The following is a 26912-nucleotide window of genomic DNA, read 5'->3' as shown; positions in this document are numbered from 1 at the left end:
TATGACAGGAGCCAAGATCAAGCTTAATCCCTCATTCCTCATTCCCCATTTCAGATTCACCAAATCTACTTCCTGATGGCTACCTCAGCATGACCATATCACTCTTTAGAACTTTCATTCTTCCCCATTAGCACTTCCTTTACAGGAAGATCTGCTTTCTCCACAACAGACAATTATTTTCAGTTGAATATTAAATGTTCAGGAAAGAGGGACATGAATAAGGGATGATTCAGGTATCGTGGTGGAGACAGTCACAGTATTCAAAAGAGACTGCACAAAAGAGAACAACTGGTTTTGGATAATCTCACCAAAAGGAGGGTAGGCATGAAGGAAAGGGAAAGATGAATTCGCACTTATCAATAGCACTCCAAGCCAAGACAGGAAGCAGAGGCCCTAGAACCAGCTGCCTCACAGCCAGCCAGCCCCCGTGGCTCATCCCCACCCCCCTCCTGTGCTCCTGTCACCAGAGCTTCTGCGGGAGTCACATTGGCCACCAGTTTTAGAGTGGGGGTGGATGGGTGAAGCCTCAGCTGCTGGAGTGCCTTATGCCAGACCTGGGGGTGCCCTCCTCTACACCCCCATCCTTCACAAAAGGCTCTGGCTTTCCAGTGTTCCAAATTGGAATGCGGAACATATTTTTCCCAGCAACATAGCATTGCACCTGCCACTTAGTCTCTGTGAGTTCTATAGTTTAGCCACATTAAGTATTAAACAGGCTATGACGGGCCAGCCAGAAAACAGAATCATCATGTAAAACCTTGTTTCTATGGGGAACTGTTTCCTGTGTTTCTAACAATAACACGAACAAATTTCTGGAAAATTTGTCAGGAGTAATAGTACTCCTGGAACACTCGGAGTACTACTCATTTCAGAACTCTGTGATAAGAGAACCAAGGTAAACACAGAAATTCTGTGAGAGTATTCTCAGAAATGTCAGCACTTGACAGCCTCTTCCAGCCTGTGTAACAGTCCAGACAGGGAGGAGGATCGCCCTATGAAGAGAGGGTTCTCTCTGTCTCTAATTTTCTGGAAGCCTCTGATGACTTAGGGTTGGAGCCCTGGATCCTAGCAGAAGCAATCATTGCACTACGAATACCAGGTCTAGGGGAGACGGCTGGTGGATGAGCGCTGTACTAGGATCAGAGAGAGATGAGGACTGTGAACAAAGGAACTGTTGCAGGTTAGGTGAGTAGCAGCTCCTCTGATAGTTTTCACCAGTCTTCCACTGAGCTACCTTCAAGTCGCTTTCTTCTGAACAGCTCCACCCTTATGTTATGGTGGACACTGAACCCTTCAATGATCTACTGGCATGACAGTCTTTATTTCTTCTATGGGTGTTAAGATTAGTCCTGGATCTCCAATTAGAAAGCAGTAAAAAAAAAAAAAAAAAAGAAAGAAAGAAAGAAAGAAAGAAAGAAAGAAAGAAAGAAAGAAAGAAAGAAAGCGGTCTCAGTGAAGTCCAAATTCATCTACCACCCTGGCCCAGTATTTAACATACATAAGACACTTGACAATCATTCGCTAGTTGACTGCTTTGTCTAAGAGACTTACATGTAGATTATGCCTAGAACATAAGCTGAATGACATAACTGTAGATTTGTTTCCACTTCTGTGTCCTTAGGGTCTAAGAGAGTACCTGTCACATAATAAGAGCTCACTAGATATTTGATTAATTGAAGTTTAGACTCTCTTGCCAATAGGCAATTAATCATAATTGAAGAAAAACTATTGCTGGAATTATAATAAACTCAAAAAAATAACACTCAGAAAAGAAAAAAACCAATCTCCATGCAACTTTTTGGGAAACTTCCATTATCTAAAATGAGATACACATGTACTCATCTGCAAAATTTAGCCTTCAGACAGAGAGGTGACCAGAGGGGCTTCAAGCTCCATGGCTGTGGATTTTCTGAGTCATGGGCCAAGTGTGGGCAACATCTACAATTGCTGGCCTGTCCCGGGCAATAGAAGTTCCTTTAAATCCCATCACAGACACTGTGACCTAAGTATTATAGAGAAGAGAAGCAGGAAAGGACCATGGGATTTTGCTGCTTTCCTGAAATTTGCTATATTTTTTAACTGTTTTGTGGTAAAACAGCATAAATGACAAACACCACAGTCTGCACTCACTGTTCATACCCATACTCTAAAACTGGCTTCAAGTTGCAGCCAGGGCACAGTAGGAAACAGCAAAACACCTCGCCAGAAGCAAGAAGGGGTAACATGCAATTTGAAAGACTACAAATCACATGGCCAAAGTCCTGCTAACACGAGCTGATCTGAGTGGGAAAGATGTGCCAAAGTTCCTATCGTTTTCTTTCTTTACAGATCACCTTCAGTAGTTCACTTGGCAAGGACATTCGGCACTCCTTGCTTATATCTCTGTGTGAGCCACTTGTTCAAAAGTATGTCATTTTCTGAGACACCCACCAGTGCCTAACAGACACCATTTAATTAATGGGTTAATTAACTGACCAGTCAATTTTACTCCAACTTATTACAAATAGGATTTGCACCTTGAAAACTATCCAAACACTGTGAGATGGGCATTCAGGAGCTCAGATATCAGAGACGTCAGGAAGGGCACTTTTGGTTAAAATCCATTTCTCCCAAATTTAAAGACTCAGTCCAAAAATGGGCCTCTGAAATGAACAGACATTTCTCAGACACAGAAATAGAAACAGCAAATAAACACATGAAAAAATGTTCAACATCACTGGTCATTCAAGAGATGCAAATGAAAACAACACTGAGATTCCACCTCACCCCAGAAAGAATGGCTGCTATCAAGAATTCATCAAATAACAAATGCTGACCGGGCTGTGGGGAAAGAGGAACCCTGCTCCACTGCTGGTGGGAGTGTCCACTAGTGCAATCACTGTGGAAATCAGTATGGAGATACCTCAAAGAACTAGGACTGGAAATCCCATTTGACCCAGCTATTCCCCTGCTGGGTATCTTCCCCAAAGAATTAAAAAGAATCATACCACAGCAATATATGTGCATCCATGTTTATAGCGGCACAGTTTATAATAGCTAAAACTTGGAAACAGTCCAAATGCCCATCAACTGGAGACTGGATACAGAAGATGTGGTTTTTTTATAAAATGGAGTACTACTCAGCCATAAAAAATGAGAAATTAAAGACATTTATAGCTAAGTGGATGCACATTGGGGTGATACTCTTAAGTGAAATAAATAGGACACACGTGTAAATACTGAATATTTTCTCTGATGTGAAAAACTGAAAGTGTAAATAGGGATCAAAATATATAATAGATAATGTGAAATAGGAAGAAAAGGTCCAAAGGGGAAGGGGAAGTGGGAGGGGTAGGGGAAAGGAAAGAAGGAAAAGGAATAAATATCAGAAAAGGAAAAAACAGAAACAAAGTCTTTGTAAATAGAGAGGGGGGGAGGGATTGAGGGAGGGCAGGGGAAGGGGGAAAATATAAGAACCAAGATATATCATTTAAAGGTACAAATTCTCAATGATGAATGTCATCGTATTGTATACCTAAAATGTACCAATAAACTTACTTTAAAAATCCATATCTGTCTGAGAACAGCAATTCCATCCAGCAAAATGGGGAACATAACCCAGCCTAGAACTACCTAAAAGGTCAAATCGCCCCCCTTAGGCTGGCATCTGCATTTCTTCCCAAGCTGGCTCCACCTCAGCAAACCCATTACTTCTCACCATCCTCTCCTTGTGTGTTCCCACGACACACTGCTTCTTCACTGTGCTTTTCTCTGATATTTATACTTCTGATAAAAGTTCCCTCAACCACCTGAATCCTAGCTCGCCATCAGAGCCCAGCCCGAATCACTCCCTTCTGGGGGGCTTTCTCCCAACACTACTCTGCGCACAACTACACAACAAGCTTCCCTATTTTTCAGCTCCTCATCCACCTGGGCTCTAGACTATGGAACCACTAACTGGTGATCTAGCCATATGCTACCACACACTGTTAAATTCCACCCTTTCACATATTCACAGACAGGAGCCCACACTGTGCTTGCTGTATAGACAACAAACAAGAACTTGCTATGTCAGCCCTTCCTCCCAATCTAAAATGCAAACAGATTCTTCTTCCACCAGAAATACCTGTCCTTTTGGCATGCCTTTCCTGGAGAAAGAGGGCAGAGAGTTTTTCTAGTAGAATTTGATAAATCAGAGCTCATATATTTTCCATCTCTTGGTAAAATAAATGCTCCTTTTGAAAGAATATGATTGGGAGAAATTAGGAATACTGATCAAACATGTACCTCACCAAAAGGAAGTGAGGCTACTGCCTGATCACTTTGATAAAAGCCCCAGGGAATTGTCATGGGCAAAGCTCACACCTGGACAGCCCAATGAAATCAAGAAACTTCAGGTGACATTAGAAACAAGAAGTAGCCTGAAGACTGGAAAAGCCAACAAGAGCTTTCAAATGTCAACATGAGACCTAATCTCTCACATCCTTTTTTCGTTCTTCTTTTTTTGCATTTTTGTTTTGTTTTTTGAGGTCTCGCGTGTAGTTCAGGCCCTTGAACTCACTATGTGACCCAGGCTGGCCTTGAACTAACAGCAATCCTCCTGCTCCAGCCTCCTGAGTGCTGGGATCACAGGTGTGCGCCACCACACTGGCATCTTTTTTTGAGTTTTTAAAAAACTTAAAACAGGTACTTTAGCTTGGCATAAAGAACCTGAGTAATGAGTGCTGTTAGTGGAGACCTAGCTTTTTTTTAATATACTTTTTATGTTTTCACTCACTACAGAGTCATTTCTATGACTAAAACTCAACCTTTAATAATGGACATGTAGACTGTTACATATACAAGCTATCTAAAATTTTTAAAAAATTGTTGTACTGGGAACTGAACCCAGAACTCTGCATTGAGCTGCATCTACAGTTTCTTTTTTTTTTTAGACAGTGTCTCACTATGTTGCCCAGGTGAGACTCAAAGTTGTGATTCTCTTGCCTCAGCCTCCCAAGTGCTGAGATTAAAGACATGCATCACTTCAGCCAGCATAAAAGGAAATTTTTTAAAATATTTTTATTCAAAAACCTATTTATTATACACTCAACAAATGTTTACTGTACATCTGGTATATGTCAGGCACTCATACGTAAATTTGTTTTAAGATGAGAAATAAAAAGACACTATATAAAATCTGGCAAATGAAGAAGTCACGCATAGGCACACCAATACTTCAACCATTGGATTCCATTCTGTTGTCTTTCCTTGGAGGTGATTGTTTTTAATCCCAAATCAAGATCTTTTCCAATATATAACACGTTCCCAAATACTAGCCTGTCTCAGAGAACACAAACTTATTTACACTATCGCAATTACTCATTTTCCCAAAAAAGTCATTACATTTCTTTTGTTAGTAAAACACTACATTCTCTTGGTTTGCATACATTTCTCAGAAATCACTGGTAAATGTCCCTATTTGGCTGTCCACCTAGCCAGGAAGAGCAACCATAAAACACAATATTTCTTAGTGTTCAGGCCTGCTAGGGCTCTTCATAAAAGATGTGAGGGGCTTGACACCTTACTGCTGTCTCTTAAAATAATGTCCACATTTCCAAGGGGCAGAAAATATCTTTGCTATTGTCCACAGTGAGACAAGCCCTTAACAGCAGCTTAACTTGCTGCTTTGCAAAGTGCCCCATTTGGTCTCACCTTAACTGACTTCCTTCTTTTCTCTGTTGTCCTATCCAATCCCTCAATTGGCATATCTGCTATCTGTAATAATATCCAAGTCCCCAAGAAAATATAAAACAGGGATTTTCTTCTATTTGTCTAAGCAGAACTTAATTAGGAAGGTTAATCTTTTGCTGCAAGTCAAATGAAAAGGATGTGTGGCTATGTACTGTGTTGGATGAGCCACATCTCCAAGCCCATCCATTTCCCTGTGTTGGGATCCAGTTTGCCACAGTCTGACAAAGGCAGGAGCTAATTAGAAAGAAGGCTGGTGTCCTAAGTCTTTCCAAACAGCAGAGGAAGGGGCGATGTCAATGCTGAAATGAGGGTACAGAGCAGCTCCTGACTGAATGGGCATATATCTCCTCTAAAAAGTTAGTGAGCAAGGACCCTAAGAAATTGGCAAGTGCCTTTCACAGTTCTTTCATTTGCAATTCAAAAAGCAAACCTTGCATTTCTCTTTTGTAGCAAGCCAAAATGTCATCAGCGATCACAGTGCTGGCAACAGGGCATCACCTCTTAAACTGATGCTTGGAGGTCGCCTTAGTGACACATAGGACCAAATTAGAATGGTGGTGGAGTAGGGGACAGCTGGCCAAGATTGTGTGGCTTTAATAAAGAGGCATATTGTGCTCTGTTGCCCCCAGAAACAGCCTGGATTAGAGTCAACATTAAAACAAAATTAGAGTGAGTTTGATTTAAAACAAGATAATTTACATCTCCAGTCTGGAATTTTCCACAGATCAAACTTCCTAACAAAATGTATTCTTTTTCATATATATTTGGTACATTCGACTCATCTCAGAAACAATGGGTTTCCTCTTTAAATATTACATACTGTGCTTTTAAAAAAAATAGAGGCATGGATTCTGATTTCCCCTTTCAACTATGCCCAATTCAACAGGTTTATTACTTATTAGGTTTATTACTTATTTCCTGAGTGCAAAGGGGAATGTTTTTATCAGTCATCATCAAAAATAAAAGACCACTCACTAAAATGTTTAATTTAATTAAAACAATAAGCATCTTTCTCTAGGGTCTATTTTAAATGTTTTATATGTTCTAATTATAAAATAACTACACCTGTTGGAAAAGACACACACATTAAACTATTTCATTCAGGTAAACATGAGAAACTGAAAATATTCTTTTCTCACATTCTTCCAGTTTATACGTAGACTAGAAAGGAATGAAAAGCTTTCCTGATTTTTCAACTCCAAGAGGAATCCATCCAAACTGTTTCTATTATTAGAACACAAAATGGTGGCTAAAGAAGTTACTGTGGTTAACAACTGAATAATTCATAGTCTCTGAAGAATTCGCTTGCTCTCTCTTCTCCAGTTCCTCTTTACAACTGGATCCCCAAATATATTTCTGGTCCTGTGTTGTTATAAAGGAAACCATATACAAATTGAATCCGTTAAAAATCTGGCCCTGCTAAGCACTGAAAATAACAGCAAGACAACAAGCTGAGGAGAGAACAAGAACCGTTACAATCAGTTCTTAAAACTCCTAAGATTACACAAATGGTGCCAAAGAAAAACTATAGTTACAAATTCCAATCTGTGTTTCATAGATATCATTGGACCGGAGTATCACTGACACTTAAATTGTCTTTACATGGTCTCCCAAATAAAATATACAAATTAAATATGATATAGATATGATTCGAAACATCTCAACACACTTGAGTTCAAATGATTTTCTATGATGAGAGGTACTGAGAATTTCAAGTTCGGGTGAGAAAAACACTTGAATTAGTGAGGGAAAGATGCTAAAGGGATTGATTCCCTCTAGTGGCCATGAGGCCAAGGGCCACACCTGGCGCCACCATTCATCTGAAAGGCCCAGAAACAGTCAACTTTGTTTTGTCTTCTGAAACGACGGGTTAGGTATTCTAAAATATGTGGGACTTTTACCTTTGACTTGAGTTTTTAAAGCATTTTTCCAAAAATAAGCAGTGTATGCCAAATAGAGCATGGAAATGAGACATGAGATGGCTGGATTTTTGTCTTCCTTTTTCAAGTTTCATGCCTGTCTCGATTCACAGTGTAACTAATGTGAAACCTCAGGACTCTTGGAGGTCCCACAGTTTACCCTTCCCTGCATCCAATGTGTTTAAATGTTAAGATTTCAAGGGGAAATTATTCTAAAAAGCAATGGCTTACTTATGAAACAGAATTAGCTTGACATAACTGAACTAAGTAAACATTTTTGGTAACGCAACACCACTTATGACTACCAGTCTACTAGAATACATTAAAATTCCAATTAGAAACTAGTTTTATTGGGAGTTGGTGCCAGGCACTTTTGCTTAGCTTGTTTCCGGTCATTTAAGTCTAGGAGTGGCATACACCTTATGAGTGGTATTACCTACCACTACCACATAGGAGGTTTGCAGATACCTAATATGGGGCCAAGCCAAATCAATCCAGGTCCAAAGATCAAGCTCCGATCCACTGCATTACCATACTGCTTTTCAGGAAAAAAGGTTGCCCTGCCAGGAATCAAAGCCAGACCAAGGCAGGGAAAGGAACAAATTCTAGGTACTAGATGCACACAGCTCAACAGGCTCAGGTAGAGGAGGAGGAGGAGGAAGGGGGGGGGTATGCTTTTTATAGTTTTTCTGTCTCCTTTGCTGACATACTGTTGATATCATGTCTTCCATGTTTTACGTATAGACTTATACTTTCTGCTATTGCAAATGTCTGTGGTACCTCCTCTTGTCCCTTTATTATAATCTTCTATTTAGATGCTGAGTTCCAGTTCACAAAGTGTTTCCACATACCCTACCTCATCTCATATAATTTTCTATTTCTAATCAGCTTTGGGGTGACCACCAGGTTGCTCATAATGCTAACGTACTTGGATAAGTAAAAGCCATCAGTCTCTCCATGAGGCCGTCTTCCAGGCATAAACTGCAAGTGTTGGTGCAAAGTGGAGATATTTCACTTTCAGCCCTGATCTTCTCTGACTACTTTGTTCTATCTACCGTTTATTTAATACATGGTGGTAACTCAGTTCATGAACTTGATTCTTTCCACAATTCTTGTCACAAACCAAGCTGAACGTGAATGGAATCAAATTCAATGGTTAGGTTTAATGTTGACTTTATGGGGAACTCTTTTCCAGTTCCATTTGCCACCAGAATTGCAAACAGAAAGAATTGAGTTTGTGAACCGAAGCACCACTGTAAGCATTTACTGAGCCCAATATGTGCCATATTCTATCCTTGGTGCTAGGGTTATAAGCATGGTGACATTTTGGTTCCTGCCTTTGAGAAGTTCCAACACTAGCCAACAGGTTGCTGACAGATAACCATAACCATAACCACATCGAGAATGGGTGAACAGTGTAAAGGTAGCGTGGCACAAGGATTATGAGAAAATGGACACAAGCTGTCTAATCCAGCAGAGATTAGACCTGAGGCTGAGAAGAAGGCTTAGTATTTCTTTCTTTCTGGTCCTAAGCCAAGTGCTAGATGCTTGAGGTGGCTAGATTGAACTCTGGATAAATGCAAGAAGTGGTTCTCAACTCTGGATGTACATCAGATTCATTGCAGAGCTTTCAAAAACTTAATCAGAAGGCTTGACCACTTTGGAAAACTGTCAAGAGTACCTACTAAAGCTGAACATATACCCTATGACCTAGCATCCACTGCTGTGTACAAATTCAACAAAATATGGGTATATGTTGTTTAGGAGGCAACCATAAGGATATCCATAACAGCATGGTTCATAGCAACCAAACACTGGAAACAATCTAGATGCCCATCAACAAGTGAACAGAAAAAAATGATGGTATATTCATATAGTGAAATACTATTCAGCAACAAAAAGGAATGAACTGCTGGTAGCTGCAATAACATGGATGGCTAGTACAAGTACTACGCTAAGTAGAGGAAACCTTATACAAATAAGCATATATTGCATGATTCTACTCATATAAAGTAAAATGGGAGGTGGGGAAGGAAACTATTGCTTCAGAAGCCTGAGTGGTAATGTGACTGGGAAGGGACACAAAAATGGCTCTGGGTACCAGTACTGTTCTATTTCTTAACCTGAATGTAGATTGTATGCGTGTGTTCAGAAGGAATCACCAAACTATGTACTTAAGATTTGTGCGATTTCCTGAATGTATGTTATATCTCACTATAACTCTAAAACATTTTTTTTAAAAAAGAACGCCTAGGCCTCGCTGTAGATGAATTAACTCAGAATCTTAGGGTGACGGAACTCCAGCACTTGTATCTTTAAAAGCACTGCCAGGAGACTCTAATGTACGGCATGTCTGCAAAGCAAGGGGCTAGGTGTTGCTGTGTTTACCAAGGGCTCCTTGGAGCCCACAGTCTGGCACACAGCAAAGGGAATGAGTTCTGGAGTGAAGTACATCAATGATGACATCCTGGCTCTGGTCCTCACTGGCAGTGTGAGGCATTTGTCTGCAACATCCCCAAACTTCAGTTTCTGCCACCATATAATGGTGGCAGTGCCACCTGTCCCCCAGGATTGTTGTAAGGTAATATACTTAAAGTACTTAATATAGTTCTGGGAGCACTATTTCTGGAGAAGCAGTAGATACTCCTTTTCCTCCTTGCTACCTAAGTCCCTGAGCACAGTGATAAACATGCTGCAGTAAATGAACAGCGCTCAGGTTCTCCAATTTCTCCGCCTGAATGAGTTTCTAAAGACTGAAGTAATATTATACTGCAGCCTAATGATGTCAGATGAACACCGGAAACTTCTTGACCTGCCTTCTCATGCTGTTCAGCATCTGCTATCCCTGAGGGTGATGGGAGAAGAGGTGGGTCGCAGGTAGACACGAACCGTAGACCCTCCTGTGCAAAACTTGGCTCCTGTCCTCACCCCTAACAATGGCACCAGCCCTGTGCCACCAAAGACGAGGCCCAATTGTGAGCTGGCAAAAAGAACAGGAAAAAAAAATAGCTTGAAAGACAAACCGTCCATAACATGTGCCAAATGAAATCACTTTGCACAAAATGCCACATTTTAGTGAAAACGAATGAACAAAACAAAACCTGGTCTAAAAGCAGAAGGTCTAGGTTAGAGTTTTGACTCTACCAGTGGTGAGCTGTGTAACTGTGGATAACTAAACTTCTCTGTTTCTCCTTCAGATGAAAGTAACGCCATCTCTCTCTCCTGCATCCTTTATAAAGGCACCATGAGTTTGAGATAAGATAAATAGAAGGCATTCCAAAAAAAAAAAAATCAAGCACCAAAGAAATGCAAGACGAGAATACTAGCTGGAAATTTACTTTGTTCAAAACTCTAATCATCTTCCCTGGCACCCCAGACTGAAACAGACATTCTCTTGTTTTAACTGCTCCGAGCACACCAGGAGCCTACATTGGCCTGAAGCTCGCTTATGTAAGAAGGGACTGCAGCATTGCCTGGCATGTAGCATAATACTTTGCTTAAGAGAAATCCTTGGAAATGCCTCTGCCGAAGCCCAAGGGCAGGCCCAGGCCTCACATTTTGGACAGAGGTGCTCTCAGCCACTGAACAGGGAGCTGTGATTGGAGCAAATGATATCATCGAAGATCCTCTTACTATGGCCAATGTCAAAATTAAGATGGGAAGTTCAAGGACAAATTGTGGGTTTTGTAGGCAAATGTAAGTTAAAAGAGCAGTTTGGATCTTAGAATCTTGTCTTACAAACTATTAATCCTTTACCAAACATCAAATGAAATTTAATCTACCCTGTAAAGTTGTTTGCTTTATGTAAAGCTTTTATTGACAAACACATACTTAGCTGCATAGAAAAAAAAATTCCCTGACAGTATTGTACTCCCACTACACATTAAGAAATGGGGAAAAATCATGTGCGTCTCCCCTATATTCAAAAGCCGTAACAAACCAAAAGTAAAAATATAAAATATTTGAAGAGACAGAGATAAAGTTGAGAGCTCTCCACTCTAGAGCTCAGAAACGAAATAACTCTAATACCTGTTGGGTTCCTAAATGACTGGAAAATGCAAAGTCGCAATTAACTGCGGGCACTTTGGAACACCTTGTAGAGTACAGGTCTTTTCCACCCACAAACCATTCCTGCGACAGACCTGTGTAAAAACATCCCCAAACATGCGGGTGCCCGGGGTAGGGAGGGTATCAAATTAGTATCAAAAATAGCACTGTTGACTTTTGCTCTGGTTCTGGGGGAACGAATCCGGTCTGACGCAAACCCTGCGGCCAGAGCTGGACAACTCGTCCCTAAGTTTGGCGCGTCCTAGCTCTGCGCCCTCGCCCCCACCCCCGCGCCCAGCTCCCAGGGCTCCGCGAGGCCCTGGCAGAGAAGCGACCCGCGACAGGGGCTGGGAACCCCGGCAGCGGGAGGAAGGGCGGCTTCTGTCCCGGTGGGGTCTTTAGGCACCCAGCCCCGGCGCTCGCGTGCTCCCCTTCCCCGGACCCCCTGGCCCCCTGCCCCCGGGCAGGTCACCTGGCTCAGCCGCTGCCCGCCCGTTCTCCGGCTGCTTGCTCCCTCTAGCCGCGCCGCCGCCGCCGCCGCCGCCTCCCGGACCCGGCTCGCCCTCCCGAGTCACGGGGCCGGCGAGCGGCGGGCGAGCCTGTGCCGAGGCTGCGGGAACCGTTCTGCCCAGCCGGAGCTGGGACCCTGCCCTGAGCACCGTCGTCACCAGGGCGAAACTGGAGAGCTGGGCTCGGCGCGCCCGAGCGGGGAGGGGCGGCTGCAACTTTGCTCCTGGACGCGGGGGCCGAGGGGGCGCCCGTCTCCAAACTCCTTGCCGCGCCGGCAACCTCTCCAGTCCGGGGATTTTTTAACGCTTTTTTTTTTTTTTCAATCTGAAAGGAAGTCAGATTCTTGCCCTCAAGTTCTTGTTGCCGGAGCTGTGCGGCTCGGCGGGCGGAGGACCGCGGGGCCGAGGGAGGGGTGCGGGCGGCGCGCCGCGCGGGGTGCGCTGGCGGCGAGGCGGAGAGGGTGCGTGGGGCGGCGGCGGGAGGGGAGCGGCTACCCGGGAGCTGCCCGCCAGGCTCCTCCCGACGCCGCTCGGCTGCTTGTGCGGACCCGCTCCAGCCTGGAGCCCGAGCCGCGGAGGGACAGCGGCCTGAAGGGACTGGGCCAGAGGCGGGGAAGCAGTGACCCGGACCTGGATCGGAGAAGTAGGAACTGGAAGTGACAGCGGCGCAGGGCAGCAGCAGCAGCAGCAGCAGCAGCCGCCGCCGCCACCCGGGTAGCCGTGGCAGCAACAAAAGCCGCGGTGTAGCGGTGGCGGCCAGACTGCGCATGCTGCTGCCACCCAGCTCCGTCCTGAGCTCCGGGCGTAGGCCCCCAGCCGCCCGCGAACCGCTGGCAGGGCCCCGGGGAGGACTCCCGGACTAGCCATTTCCAGTAGCGCCCCGTTTTCTCCCCCACCCCCAGATTGCAACTCAGAACCCCCAAACTGCCCGGTGAGCCGCTGAGACCCCCAGGCCGAGAAGCGCTCAGCAGCCCTCACAGACCTCCCTTCCCGTAACTATCCTGGGTGCCCTTCCTGGGCTCTGACAACAGGCCCGCATCAAGTAGTCTCTTGAAGGGAGAATTAAAAGGTTCCTGACAGACGGCAAATATTTATAACCTTACTTGAAGTCCAGTTTTTACAGAAATACAACTCAGTCAGTAAGATACTAGTAGAGCCAGTCATGGGTGGTATTTAACTCTTGGAAATTTCATTAGGAGTGTCAGATTTGCTCAGCGGGGGGAGGGGGGCTTACCAAAATCCTCTTTAGTCCTCCCACTAGTCAAATTGAGCAGCTGAAAATGCACAGCTTTGCCCAGAGGACCTGGATGGAAAGCGGCCAGTTCAAAGCAGAGCCAAGCCATTAGACATTACCCCAGCCCTACAGCAGTCGTCATTTTACAGACGAGTCAACTGAGGCCTAGAGAGGAGGTCCGTGACTTCATGCCGGTGGCAGAGTCAGGACTCAAGGAGGGTCTATTGTACCATCACAGCCACCGCTTAGTCGCCTGGCCTTGTGCCTACCCTGCAGGGGAGGTGCTGCTGTCCTACAGCTGGATCTGGCCAGTGGCAGGTGTCACCTTCACTCATGGTCATCAGTAGAGCTGCCATGCCTGCAGGGCTACCTCCCTGAAGAGCAGCCCCTGAAGAATGGCAAGCCGGCCACCCCTCATTTTGGGGAGGGCCCCCATGCTATTCCCTGACAAGGCATATGGAGTGACTCAGGGAGACAGGAGGGAGTGAGGGGGTGGGGTAGAGAAAAAAATCATACTGCTCCCAGCTGCTGTTGGAAGGAAGGAGAGAGAGGACTAACTGAACCTCATATTCATTCAATGAAATCCTTCAATAACAAAGCTTCTTTTCTCAAAGTAGGAAGCTGCACCCAGTAGCAGAATGGGGGACAGTAAGGTGTCCCTCTCAGTGGGTATGTAGTAGTGGTGGCAGAAGACAAAGCAGGAGTCCCTGCTGAGGACAAGACGGGAAAGGCTTGGCTGAGAGCAAAGCCACAAGCCTAGAGCTTTCACACACCAGTCCGGTCTATGGCCCTTGCTAGAACAAGTGCAGCCAGAGCACCACAATCCAAGCCTTCCCAATTGATCGGAAGGAATGTACATGGTTCTGACTCCTGCCAAGTCCGAAGACAACATACCAAAACCCAAAAATCAAACCAACAAGCCAAAAGCCCTGCCATTGTTAGTATTTATATTGCTGAGGGACTTTCTGGTCACTTTAGGGACCCAACCTAGAAATGAGAATGTTTTCATATATTCTGGAAGTTTTTAGTTAAAGCCTGAATGTTCTCCCTGCCTTCTCCATTCTGTAAGACAATAAGATATATTTGGTTCAAAAAGACAAATGGACCATAAAGGAATGAAAGGATGTCTAATTCACTAGGAAACATCAGATACAAATTACCCCAAAAATTCAAATTCACTTTCATCCACCAGTTTAGCAAACACTAAAAATAAATAATATCTAATATGTTCAGGGAGTGAGGAAGAAGATACTTTCTACTTATTGGTGGGAGTATAAGTTGGTACAGCATTTTTGTAGGAGAATTCAACATCATCTATCAAAATTTGTCATAGTAATTCCATTTCTATGAAGAAAGGTACTTCAAGAATAATCATAATTGTGTACAAATTTTCATATGCATATACAGTATATCTCACTGAGATTTATCCCAGAAATGCAAAATGTGTTTAATATATGAAAATCCATCAATGTAATACAACATACAAATATAATAAAGTACCAAAACCAAAGATCATCTTAACAGAATCTGAAAAAGCATTTGACAAAATCCAGCACTTTTTCATGAATTAAAAAAAAACACCATGCCAGGGTTTAGCTCAGTGGTACCGCCGCCAGCCTCACAAGGGCAAGGTCCTGAGTTCGATCGGCGGTACCAAAAAACAAGAAGGGGCCAGAGATTTAGCTCAGTGGTTTTGCCGCCTGCTGTGCAGGCACAAGGACCCGAGTTCAATCCCCGGTACCAAAAAAAAAACAACAACAACAACAAACTAGGAATATAAAAGAGCTTTCTCAATTTGCTGAAGGACATCTGAAAAATACACACACGGCTAACATCATACTTACTGGCAAAAGACTGAAAGTTTTCCTCAAGATTAGAGACAGGCTGTTGTTCTGATCCCTTCTGTTCAACACTGTGCTAGAGGTTCTAGCCAGACAAATTAGGAATGAAAATAAAATAAAAGGCATCCAGATTACAAAGCAAGAAATAAAACTATCTCTATTCGCAGACGACATGATCTTGTGTAAGAAAACTATAAGGGATTACCAAAAAATCTATTAGAACTAATGAACAAGTTCTGCAAAGTTGAAGGATACATATATTTTAAAAAATCACTTGTATTTCTACATACTTTCAGTGAAAAATCCAATTACAAAATTAGGAACACAATTCCTTTGTAATAGCATCAAGGAGAATAAAATACTTTGAAATACATTGACCCAAGGAGGTACAAGAAATGTACACTGAAAACTACAAAGCACTGTTGAGTGAAACTAACAAAGACCTAAATAAACAGAAAGATAGCCTGTGGTTATGGACCCAAAGCAAGTTATTAAGATGACAGTATCCCCCAGGCCTTCTGCAGAGTGAACACAATCCCCGCATGTGCAGAAATTGACAAGTTGATACTAAAATTCACACGGACATACAAGGAACCCAGAATAGCCAAAAGAATTTTGAAAATGAAGGTCTGAGTTTAACTCACACTTTCTGATTGGATAACTGACTACAAAGCTATATGAATCAACTCAATGGAAGAAAGAATTTCAATAAATGGTGCTAAGCCGGGGATTTAGCTCAGTGGTTCCTCCACCTGCCTCGAAAGTGCAAGGTCCCAAGTTTGATCCCCGGTACAAAAAAAAAAAAAATGGTGCTAAAAAACTGTACATGCACATACAAAAGAATTCATTTGGATCCTTACCTACTACCATATACATAAATTAACTCAAAATAGATCAAAGGCCCTAATATAAGAGCTAAGACTATACCACTCTTAGAAGAAGAAATAGGAATAAATCTTCATGACTTTTGATTAAGCAAGAGTTTTCTTATAGGATACTAAAAGTTCAGACAGGAAAGAAAACATAGATGAATTTGACTTCAACAAACCTTTACAGAAAATTCTCGTGTTTCAAAGAACAGTATGAAAGTTAAGGAGGGTTTCGGGAGGCACTTTGTTCCCAGTGTCTCAGCAGACCTCCCTCGTCAGTTACCAGCTGTGCAGTTCTCTAGAGAGCCTAAGACATCATGACCAAATGAGAATACAAAGATGGAGGTCTCCTGGACAGGCCAAGTGGCTACCCAGGAGAACAAAAGGCAGTAACTCTTCAGTGTGGTCTCCATTCCCCAGAGCCCAGCATTCAATCTCTCAGTGCCCTTCCTGCTGCATCTCTGGCTCCCTTTTCCTGAATTTCCAAACTGACCATTGCAAGCTAGCATTCTTTCTTTAGATATATACCCTGTGTTTTGGGGAAGAGTCAAGCCCTGCTCTTCTTACTTTTTTTATGTGTACAATTCTTCAGCATCAACAAAAATCCACAGACATGCCAAGGCACTGTGCTAGGCACTGTGGACCTGAGAGATACTTTATCTAGGGACATTTACAAATCTTTGTATTTAGATCCATTTGCTAGCTACCTAGAAGCTTGAGACCAGATGGCCAACATACTTGGCTCCTTGGGCTCGCCGCTCCAGGTTTCTGTCTTCTTCTCTATGTGTAGATTTTATGCATCTTCTCTCCAAGTTCTAGGAGTGCCTCAATATGGCTCCGAAAGATCCCTTCCAGGCAGAATTTTGCCCACAACAGTACAAAGAACACCTGGTCATATTACAGTAGGCAACTAGTATGCATGTTTATGTGCTGTGAAATATCAAGTGCCTTAGATGCATTATCTCATTTGATCCTTAAAACAACCCTCTTCAGTAGACAGTGTTGATGGTCCCATTATATAGATGAGGAATCAGGAACACAGGGAGGGCAGGTAACTTTTCCCAGTGTCACACACTCAGTAACTGACTGAGCTGAGGCTTTAACTCACTTCTGTCAATCTAGAGAAGGCATGCGCTCAACCACAATGCCAGATACTGCCTTATTGCAATGTTCATAGCATGTTCGGTCATCCTGAGTTATCAAAAGGAAACAAAAATATCCCCAGTGCCTTTTGGGAAGACAAAAAAATTGCAATATACTTTTTAGAAAGACTTCTATCTGAAGTGAATAAAAATATTTCAAGCACTTGTGCTTAAAAGAGTAAGCACTAGTTATCAGAGAAATCCCTAACAATGCCAAACCCAGGAGGTGTTTCTGTATCATCCAGTATTCTTAGAACTGCAAAGACACTCGGTACACCTTCTGGTGATCACAGCTTCAGAGCGTAGAGATCATTGGCAACTTCACCAGGTTTTTATTTGAAAAATTAAAAAAAGAAAATACCATGATCTGTTCCATAATAGACATAATTCCATACAGGATATCAAGTGCTGAAGTCATATAGGAAGGGGTGAGGGGGGAGAGAGAACTCAAATTGAGCAATAGGGAAAACTGGAATAAGATATTTTGAGACAGATGATGTAGCTTGATGCTAGGGCTAGATTTAGTTAAAAATGTGAAGGAAGAAAAGTTTATTTGGCACAAAGCTAGTACTGCCAATAATAATGGCAATAATAACTTCCAATTGAAGAATACACTATGTTCCAGGCACTGTCCTGGGGGCCATAGTCACATGAATTAATTGAAATGTTATACCAATCCTGTGAGATAGGTGGCACTATTGCTCCCATTGTACCCGTGGGAAGACCCTGGGAGAGAGGCATAGTTAAATAACATGACTGAGGTCACAAAGCCACCGGTGAGAACTGATATTTACACCCAAGAAGTCTAGCCCTAGAGTCCATGCTTAAACCTCTCTGACTGTTCACAGATAACACTGGTCGTGCTTCTCTATTAACACAGGACATTTCTGGCCCTAGCCCTGTGCTAAGGCTGCTACATAAATTGTCTCACAGATTGTATGAGGTTAGCACTCTTTGCCCTAAGTTATGCAGTTTCTCCTTTGATCTTTTAAACAACCCCATGAGGTAGCTATTATTGTGTCCATTTTATAGGCAGAACCACTGAGGCACGGAGAAGTTGTAACTTTACACATCTGGGGAAGTATCACCTCCTTTTCAGCAACACCACCTATACCTGTTGGGGTCTTACTGTGCTGTTTCTACCTCAGGCCCAGGTTCTCTCAGCTTTTCACGCCCTCTGTTCTCAGATGTTAATGGGAAAGAGAGACAATGGCCTTTTCTCTCTTCTCAACTCAGGGAGATTACAGTGACCCTCTGGAGTGGCCAGTGGCCCGCTTTGGGTTCCCCTTAGTAGGGAAGCACACCCCCAAAAGGTCTGTTCCCAGAAGCCTGCCTCACATCCTCACAAGCTCTGTCACCGGAAGCCTGTTTTCAAGACTTAGATGCTATATGCAAAAGGCATCATTTTTTGAGTTATGATTTGGGTTTGTTTGGTTTGCAGCTGGTTTCTGGAAAAGACAGACACCAACAATCCACCAATCTCAGCTCTGGTTGCTGGAAAACGCCACCTCCGTTTAGCTTAGTGGCCACTGGCAGTGAAAATCAACCAAGTGCTTTTCCTATCAACCTTTATTAGCAGAGGAAAAACTAATGACAATGAGTAAGGTGAGCCCGGAAGCCTTACCTCCACTTGAAGGGGCACACATCCTTTCAGGAATTCACTGATGTTGCTGACGCAGTTGGCTTCGGTTTGGGGCTCCAGACAATACTAGAGAAACATAGTCACATGTCACTTGGAGATGGTCATCCCATGCCCAGCAAGCCATATGCATCCTTTGCTGATAACTAGATAGGGCAGGGGGCAACCGTGCTGTCAATCCAGGAAGAGAAATAACCACTGAAGGAAGTGATGCAAACGACTGAACCGTTGGTTTTTGTTTCAAATGTCACTAAGCCATTTCTACTTACAAATGTTTTCTCATGTCTTCAGGCAAGGCAGGCGAGACCAAGTGAGAGAGACCATGACACTTCAGGGGAAGGGTTCAGTTATTGCTTTCAAGCAAGAAACACATACTTCGTGCCTCCCCTTTTCCTCCCCATGATAACTTATTGAAAGTATATTTCGCCTTAGCTGTTCTCTACATTTGGTCACATTTCTCTATATTTTAGCACTGTTTCATAAGCTTAAGAAAGTATTAGTAATTTTACTTGCTCAATAAAAATATAAACTGGTTCAAGAAGGCAACAAAAGCTATACTCACAGTCATGTTCCATGATGATTTTCAGAAAATAATTTTAGGACCCTATCTTTAGGCTTATTTAAAGTGCCTGCTTTAAAAATTATTCATTGTTATGATCATGGGTTTCCAACATTTAAAAAAAACCTTCAGTTTTTTTAAGAGGGCAAGTTAGTTTCACTTTGAAGACATGTTGCATTCGAAACATATACTCAGTTTCTCTTGTTTTTACAAACCTTATGTGACATTTTGGATTGTTTTTCCTAGCTGCTAAATAGTCCCTTCTTCAAAGGGTATTTTTTGAAAAGGAACTCTATATCCATTTTTAGGCAAACTGTCAATAAATAATATCAAGATCTGTTGTAAATCATTCCATTCTCCCAAAGACTTGTAAGTACCCCAAGTGCAAAACATGTCCGCGGTACACAAGGAAGTATATAACAAGTACCTCCACGACAGAGGGAACTTGTGATATGGGTGTTGTCCTGTCCTCTATTGCCAGCGGCGTAGGTGGTTTTTACCATACTAACATTGGGGGGAAACAATTACTAAAGCGTAACATTGCATTTTCCAGCTTTTTCAACCTACAAAAACAGAAAGAATGTCTTAACTCTTAGTAAGATATCAAAGTAGGAGATTCCCATGAACTGGGCAATAGAAATCTTGAGTTACATTATTGCTGCTCTCTGGTGGCAAAGCAATCCTGAAGATACTTCAAATTGACCTTACCTTTTCCACGGAGCCAGGAATAAGTCTGTTGATCAATTTGCATAGCACTACCCCATTTTTTAGCGAGGACTTCAAAAACTCCTCAGGATCGCAGATGGTCTTTTTGGGGGAATCTAAAACGCCGAGAGATATAAGCCACGTCACGATCTGCTCTTCTGGATTCATAACTGCGGATGGTAAGCTCTGAACAGCTCTCTGGGGCCGCTGCAAGGACTAAGCCACATCCGTGATTGCATCTGCTGATGTCTTCCTTTTTATGAGTTCTCCTCTGGTTCTTGCAGAGCAAAGGTTTAAAACAATTTTCCTTAGACAACAGTGGAATGCGCTCAGAACGTGGGATTTTAAAACCACAGAGATCACGCTCAAGATGTGGCAACAGATAAAAATGAATGTAAAATTCCCGGATAACAACGGTTTTCTTCTTCAAAACCTCCAAAACAAATTCATTAGGGTAAAAAAAGGAAGAAGAAACATATACAGGCACACACACACACACACACACACACACACACACACAAACACGCACACACCAAAGAACCCAAACGTGCAAGGAGCTGTAAGGAAAGGAAGTAAGGAGGACACTGGGGAGGGAGGAGAAATAAGGAAGCAAGTGCTTGTGGAGAACAGAGGTGAGCTAGCACTTCAGGGGACCTTGGAAATGAGACACTCCTGGGCCAGTCTGGGAAAATGCTGCCAATAAACAGTCTAGTCCCAGTGAGAACTAGCCTCTGTGAGGAGAAAGTGCCAACTGGCTCTTAGGTCAGACAGATCTAAGCCTTGCAGGGAGCTGTGCTGGCACAACAGAACTCGAGTTAGGGAGGCTGAGAAATTCCTCTGAGAAACAGTCCCGTGTCTTCATACTATCTCACAGAAATGCTGTGTGTCACGATCAGTCTTTGCAAAACACATTGAGTAGCATGGTGACTACGTGCCAAGCAAATGAAGACCATGCCTGGTGTCAGGCAACTCTGTGTATAAGCAGAGGCTAGAAGAATGGCATTTTACTTTGCAGCCAGAAAGCTATGTTTAGGGAAATAAGCTAAGGATAACATCTGACATCCTGTTTACTTGCATTCTTTAGCAATTCTTCTTCTGGACCTGGTTCCACTGCACAATCCAGCTGCGGTATCCTTAGAAAAGGCTCAGACAGAGTCACATAAGTGGGTAAAATACACTGAAAAACAGAACATTTGAGAACAAAAGAGCACTTGTCCACTGTCTACACCACAGACTGGAAGGTTCATGTTTCCCCAACAAGAAGCACTGCATTTAAAATATTGCTCTGGAAAAATAAGTTAGTCTGTAACAAGAGATCTCTATTATTCTCAAATATTTTCGGAACCAGTTAAAATAGTCTTACCATTGAGAAATTTAGAACAAAGCCCACTTTAGTAGTATAGCCTTATGTTGGCAAATGCACGGCCTTTACTACCCCCCTCATACATGGGAGACATCTGGTAAATCATAGCTCTTTCTCCTATCCCTCAGAGTCCTTTTCAACACAGCTTCAGGCATCTACTACCAAATAATCAGCTTAGATAATCCTGATAACCATTTTCAAAACTGCTCCTTCTTGCTCTGTCATAACACTTAGCACACTTTGCTATCATTTCATGTTGACCTGTCCCCTACACTGCAGTGTGCGCTTCCCAGAGTTAGTCTTGTCTGTCCTGTGTAACACCCCGTGCCCAGCAGAACGCTTGATAGATGTCCAAAAGTGCAGAGTGAATGAATAAATGAATTCAGACAGTATCCCTGGTATAGACATTATCTAATTATAACAAGAGCTTTTTGTTTGTTTTAATGGTATAAGATAAATACTTTTCCTTGCTAATGCCTTTTTACAACTTTATCAAGATACAATTGACAACATAATAAATTGCACATACTTGGGGTATATGATTTAATGGATTTTGACATATGTATACCCTTTTGATACAATCATGCACACAGTCTAGATAAATTTTTCCATCACTCTCAAAAGTGTCCTTGTGCCCTTTCAATGCCCTCTTCCCTTCCCTCCCCACTGACCCCCATCTAAGCAACCACCAATCTCCTTTCAGTGTCTTTAAGTTAGTTTGTATTTTTAAGAATCTTGTACAAATAAAAGTATATAGTATGGTGCTTTATTTATGTGTTTTCTTAACATTATCATTTTGAGATTCATCCATGTTGTTTTGTCTATCTATAGCTCTATAATAGGGATTTGACCTCCATATATTTGGGTTGGTATACTTATAAGGAAAATAAATACAGTGAATCAAAACTTTTAACTGACTTTGACCCATGCCAAATCTATGTAATGGAAACAAAAACAATCCATTTGCTGATAAATTCCCAAATCTGACTTACTCAAGTATATTTTTATATGTCATTTGGACATTTTTCCCAATTGGTCATCAAAATTTTCCTCTGAAGGCAAACAAAATCTGGCAGAATGGAGACAGCACATGTACTTTCTGATGAAGAACAAAGCTGAAGTAATTTCAGGAACCCAGCCTAGTCCAAAATAGGCTTGAGCCCACTGAAGCCACTTGGATGTCAGTGCACCTCATTTTGGACACTGGCTGTGGTGAATTACTATAAGCAATAAGGAAAAACCAGAAAGCCAAGCCACTGCCTCAAGGCAAAAGAGATAGTCCCATTAAGACAAAGACTGGAAGTTACAATTGGGATGGTATAATGTCAAGAAAGCTAGGAGCTCCAAAGCCAGCAGCAAGCAGCTAGGTGAAATGACTAATCATAAAACCCAGGCTGGCCTGGGAAGCAAGTGAAGACAGAAAGGAGCTGATGACTAGGGGAATAAGGGGCAGGGGTGTGGATACTGAGGTCACAGGAACACAAAAAGCAGGCTCCTCATGAGACTGAGTCTAGAACAGAAGTCGAGGCCCATACCTTCTAGGCTACTGAACCTGCCTCCGAGGGCTTGCACGCCTTCTCCCCTCATGCTAATGAACTCCCTAAGAGAGCACTGTGTGGTTGGTTTTCCCAAAACATGTCTGCTGTTGATATCCCTGCTTAAAAACATCCCAAAGGCTCTCCATTGCCTAAAGCAGTGACTGACAAACAAGAATGTTAATACTCTTGTCCTGGGAGCAAAAGAGGAAAAAGCAATGAGAAAATGGAGGATGAGCTAGAAAAGGTACCGTTTTATTCCAAAGAAAACCTACAGGAAATAACGTAAGTGTGAATATTTATTAAAACTGGGCCTGGGGATTTAGCTCAGTGGTTTCGCCGCCTGCTGTGCAAGCTCAAGGACCCAAGTTCAATCCCTGGTACAAAAAAAAAAAAAAAATGCTGGTTTTTTTTCCAGTTCTTTGTATGTTCTAGATATTAGTCCTTTGTCTGAGGGACTACTGGCCAGGATTTTTTCCCACTCTGTGGGTTGTCTCTTTACTCTGTTGGTGATTTCTTTTTCAGAGCAAAAGTTTTTAATGGAGTGACATCTAGTTGTTGATTCTTTGTAGTATTTCCCGTGCAGGGCTGGGGAATTAGCTCAGTTGTTCTGCCACCTGCCTTGTGAGCTCAAGGTCCCGAGTTCGATCCCAGGGACCAAAAAAAACAAAAACTTATTTCCCTGCATTCTAGGTTTTGTTCGGGAAGTCATTGCCCACTCCTATGTCCTCAAGAGTTCTGCTTGTTCCCTCTTCCCGCAGATTGAGTGTTTTTGCTTTAATATTTAGATCTTTGACCCATTTTGATTTTAGTTTAGCCCATGGTGAGAGTCATGGGTCTAGTTTTAGTCTTTGGCATGTAGAAAGCCAGTTTTTCCAGCACCACATTTTTTGGGGGGGGTACCTGGGATCGAACTCGGGTCCTTGCACTTGCACAGCAGGCGGCAAAACCACTAAGCTAAATCCCCGGCCCTCCAGCACCACTTATTAATGAAGTTATCGTTCTTCCAGCAGACATGTTTGGTCCCTTTATCAAAGATAAAGTGGCTGACTTTGTTTGGGGTTGTTTCTGTGTCTTCCGGTCTGTTTCATTGATCTTTGGGTCTGTTTCTTTGCCAGTGCCATGCTGTTTTTATCACAGGAGCTTTGTAGTATAATTTCAAGTTGGGGGTTGTGATGCTCCCTGCTTTGCCTTCGTTGCCCAGAATTGCCTGTGCTATTGTAGGTCTCTTATGGTTCCAAATGAATTTTAAAATTGTTTTCTCCAATTCTGTGAGATATGCTGCTGGGATTTTGATCAGGATTGCATTAAATCTGTATAATAGTTTTGGAAATATGGCCATTTTCACTATATTGGTTCTCCCTACCCAAGAGCAAGGAATATCTTTCCATTTTTTTAGTATCCTCTTCTATCTCCTTTTTGAGTACTGTAGTTTTCAATGTAGAAGTCTTTTACTCCAGAACCCCCAAATAAATAAATATATGAAAAAATATTGAACTTCACTGATCATCTGAGAGATGCAAATTAAAACAATGCTGAGATTACATCTCACCCCATAAAGAAGAGTTAATATCAAGAAATCAGCCAACAATACATGCTGGTGGGGATGTGGGGGAAAAGGAACTCTTCTGCACTATTGGGAGTGTAAACTGGTGCAACCACTGTGGAAATCAGTGTGGAGATATCTCAAAAAACTAGGATTGGAGGTCCCATTTTACCCAGCTATTCCTCTTCTGGGTATCTTCCCAAAAGAATTAAAAGCATCATATCCAAAAATCTTTAATAAGATACTGGCAAATAGAATGCAGAAGGGGCCGGGGATTTAGCTCAGTGGTTCCGCCACCTGCCTCACAAGGGCAAGGGCTTGAGTTCGATGCCTGGTACCCCCCATCCCCCAAAAAAGACAAATAGAATGTAGAAGATCATCAAGAAGATCATACAACCTGATCAAGTGGGATTCATCCCAGGGATGCAGGGATGGTTCAACATATGCAAATCAATCAGGGTAATACACTATATCAATAGAGCCAAGGACAAAAACCATATGATTACCTCCATAGACACAGAAAAAGCATTTGACTAAATCCAACATGCACTTATGATAAAAACCCTACAAAAAATTGGAATAGATGGTCCCTACCTCAAACTGATAAAAGACATCTATGAAAAACCAACAGCCACTATCATACTAAATGGTCAAAAACTGAAATCCTTCACACTAAAATCAGGAACAAGACAAGGATGTCCACTATCACCACTCTTGTTCAATATAGTTTTGGAAACATTAGCCATGGCAATTAGACAAGAAAAAGAAATAAAAAGAATAAAGATAGGAAATGAAGAAGTCAAATTGTCCTTATTTGCAGATGACATGATACTCTATATAGAAGACCCCAAGAACTCCACCAAAAGTCTTCTAGACTTAATAACCAAATTCAGTCAAGTAGCTGGTTACAAGATCAACACACAAAAATCAATAGCTTTCCTCTACACGAATGACAGACTCACAGAGAGAGAAATAGGGCAAATAATTCCTTTCACAATAGCATCCAAAAAACTGAAATACCTAGGAATCATCCTAACGAAAGAAATCAAAGACCTCTTCTCTGAAAACTATGACACTCTGAAAAGAGAGATTGAAGACAATATCAGAAAATGGACAGACATCCCCTGCTCCTGGGTAGGAAGGATTAATATAGTGAAAATGGCCATACTTCCAAAACTGATATATAGATTCAATGCAATTCCAATTGAGATCCCAGCAGCATATTTCACAGACCTTGAGAAAACAATCCAAAAATTCATTTGGAACAAGAAGAGACCCAGAGTGGCAAAATCAATTCTAGGTAACAGAGACATGGCAGGGGGTATTACAACCCCCAACCTGAAACTATACTACAAAGCTACTGTGATAAAAACAGCATGGTACTGGGAAAGAAACAGACCTGAGGACCAGTGAAACAGATTCGAAGATGCAGAAATAACTCCAGACACACTCAGCCACCTCATCTTCAACAAAGGAGCCAAATACCTTTACTGGAGGAAAGATAGCCTCTTTAATAAATGGTGCTGGAAAAATTGGGTTTCAACTTGTCAAAGATTACAACTAGACCTATATCTCTCAACATGCATTAAACTCAAATTGAAATGGGTGAAAAATCTAAGTATTAAAAGAGAAACACTGAACCGGCTGGAACAGAGGTTAGGTAGAACTCTTGAAGACATTGGTGTAGGAAAAGGTTTTTATGAAGAAAACCTCAGTTGCCCGTGAACTAGCACAAACAATCAACAAGTGGGATCTCTTCTCATTAAAAAGCTTCTGCACAGCAAGAGAAACCACCAGCAGTATGAAGAGACAACCCACAATGTAGGAAAAAACCTTCACCTGCTTTTCCTCAGACAAAAAATCTCGAATCTATAAAGAACTTAAAAAGGTCAGACCTCCCAAATTTAAAGACCCAATCCAAAAATGGGCATCTCAAATGAACAGACATTTCTCAGACAAAGAAGTAGAAATAGCAAATAAACATATGAAAAAATGTTCAACATCACTGGTCATTCAAGAAATGCAAATGAAAACAATGCTGAGATTCCACCTCACTCCAGAAAGAATGGCTGCTATCATGAAATCAACCAATAACAAATGCTGGTGGGGCTGTGGGGAAAGAGGAACCCTGATCCACTGCTGGTGGGAGTGTAGACTGGTGCAAGCACTGTGGAAATCAGGATGGAGATACCTCAAAGAACTAGGACTGGAAGTCCCATTTGATCCCTCTTTTCCACTGCTGGGGATCTTCCCCAAAGAATTAAAGGAATCACACTACAGTGATATATGTGC

The 26912-nt window shown here is 42.3% G+C and overlaps 1 protein-coding gene across 5 annotated transcripts in view; it reads right to left on the bottom strand.

Moving 5' to 3' along the window:
* Arhgef6 (Rac/Cdc42 guanine nucleotide exchange factor 6) overlaps positions 1–20757 on the bottom strand; it is a 133129-nt gene extending 112372 nt beyond the window's left edge. For 2 of the 5 annotated variants that reach the window (XM_087202127.1, XM_087202128.1), the window contains exons 1-2: positions 20180–20672; positions 18898–18981 (exon numbers count right to left, since the gene is read on the bottom strand). In XM_087202127.1, the coding sequence (XP_087058253.1) occupies positions 18898–18981; positions 20180–20344 (249 nt within the window). In that variant the 5' untranslated portion in view covers positions 20345–20672. Of the gene's footprint in view, positions 1–12150; positions 12768–18897; positions 18982–20179 lie in introns of those variants that run through there. The other 3 variants (XM_013078686.3, XM_087202126.1, XM_013078689.3) reach the window with 3 other exon arrangements.
* Positions 20758–26912: the final 6155 nt, after the last annotated feature.

Source organism: Heterocephalus glaber, unplaced genomic scaffold (assembly GCF_053883595.1).
Source record: "Heterocephalus glaber isolate CG9 unplaced genomic scaffold, H.glaber_assembly_v1.0 deba00001764, whole genome shotgun sequence".
Taxonomy (NCBI): domain Eukaryota; kingdom Metazoa; phylum Chordata; class Mammalia; order Rodentia; family Bathyergidae; genus Heterocephalus; species Heterocephalus glaber.
This window is presented reverse-complemented; position numbering and strand designations above follow the sequence as displayed.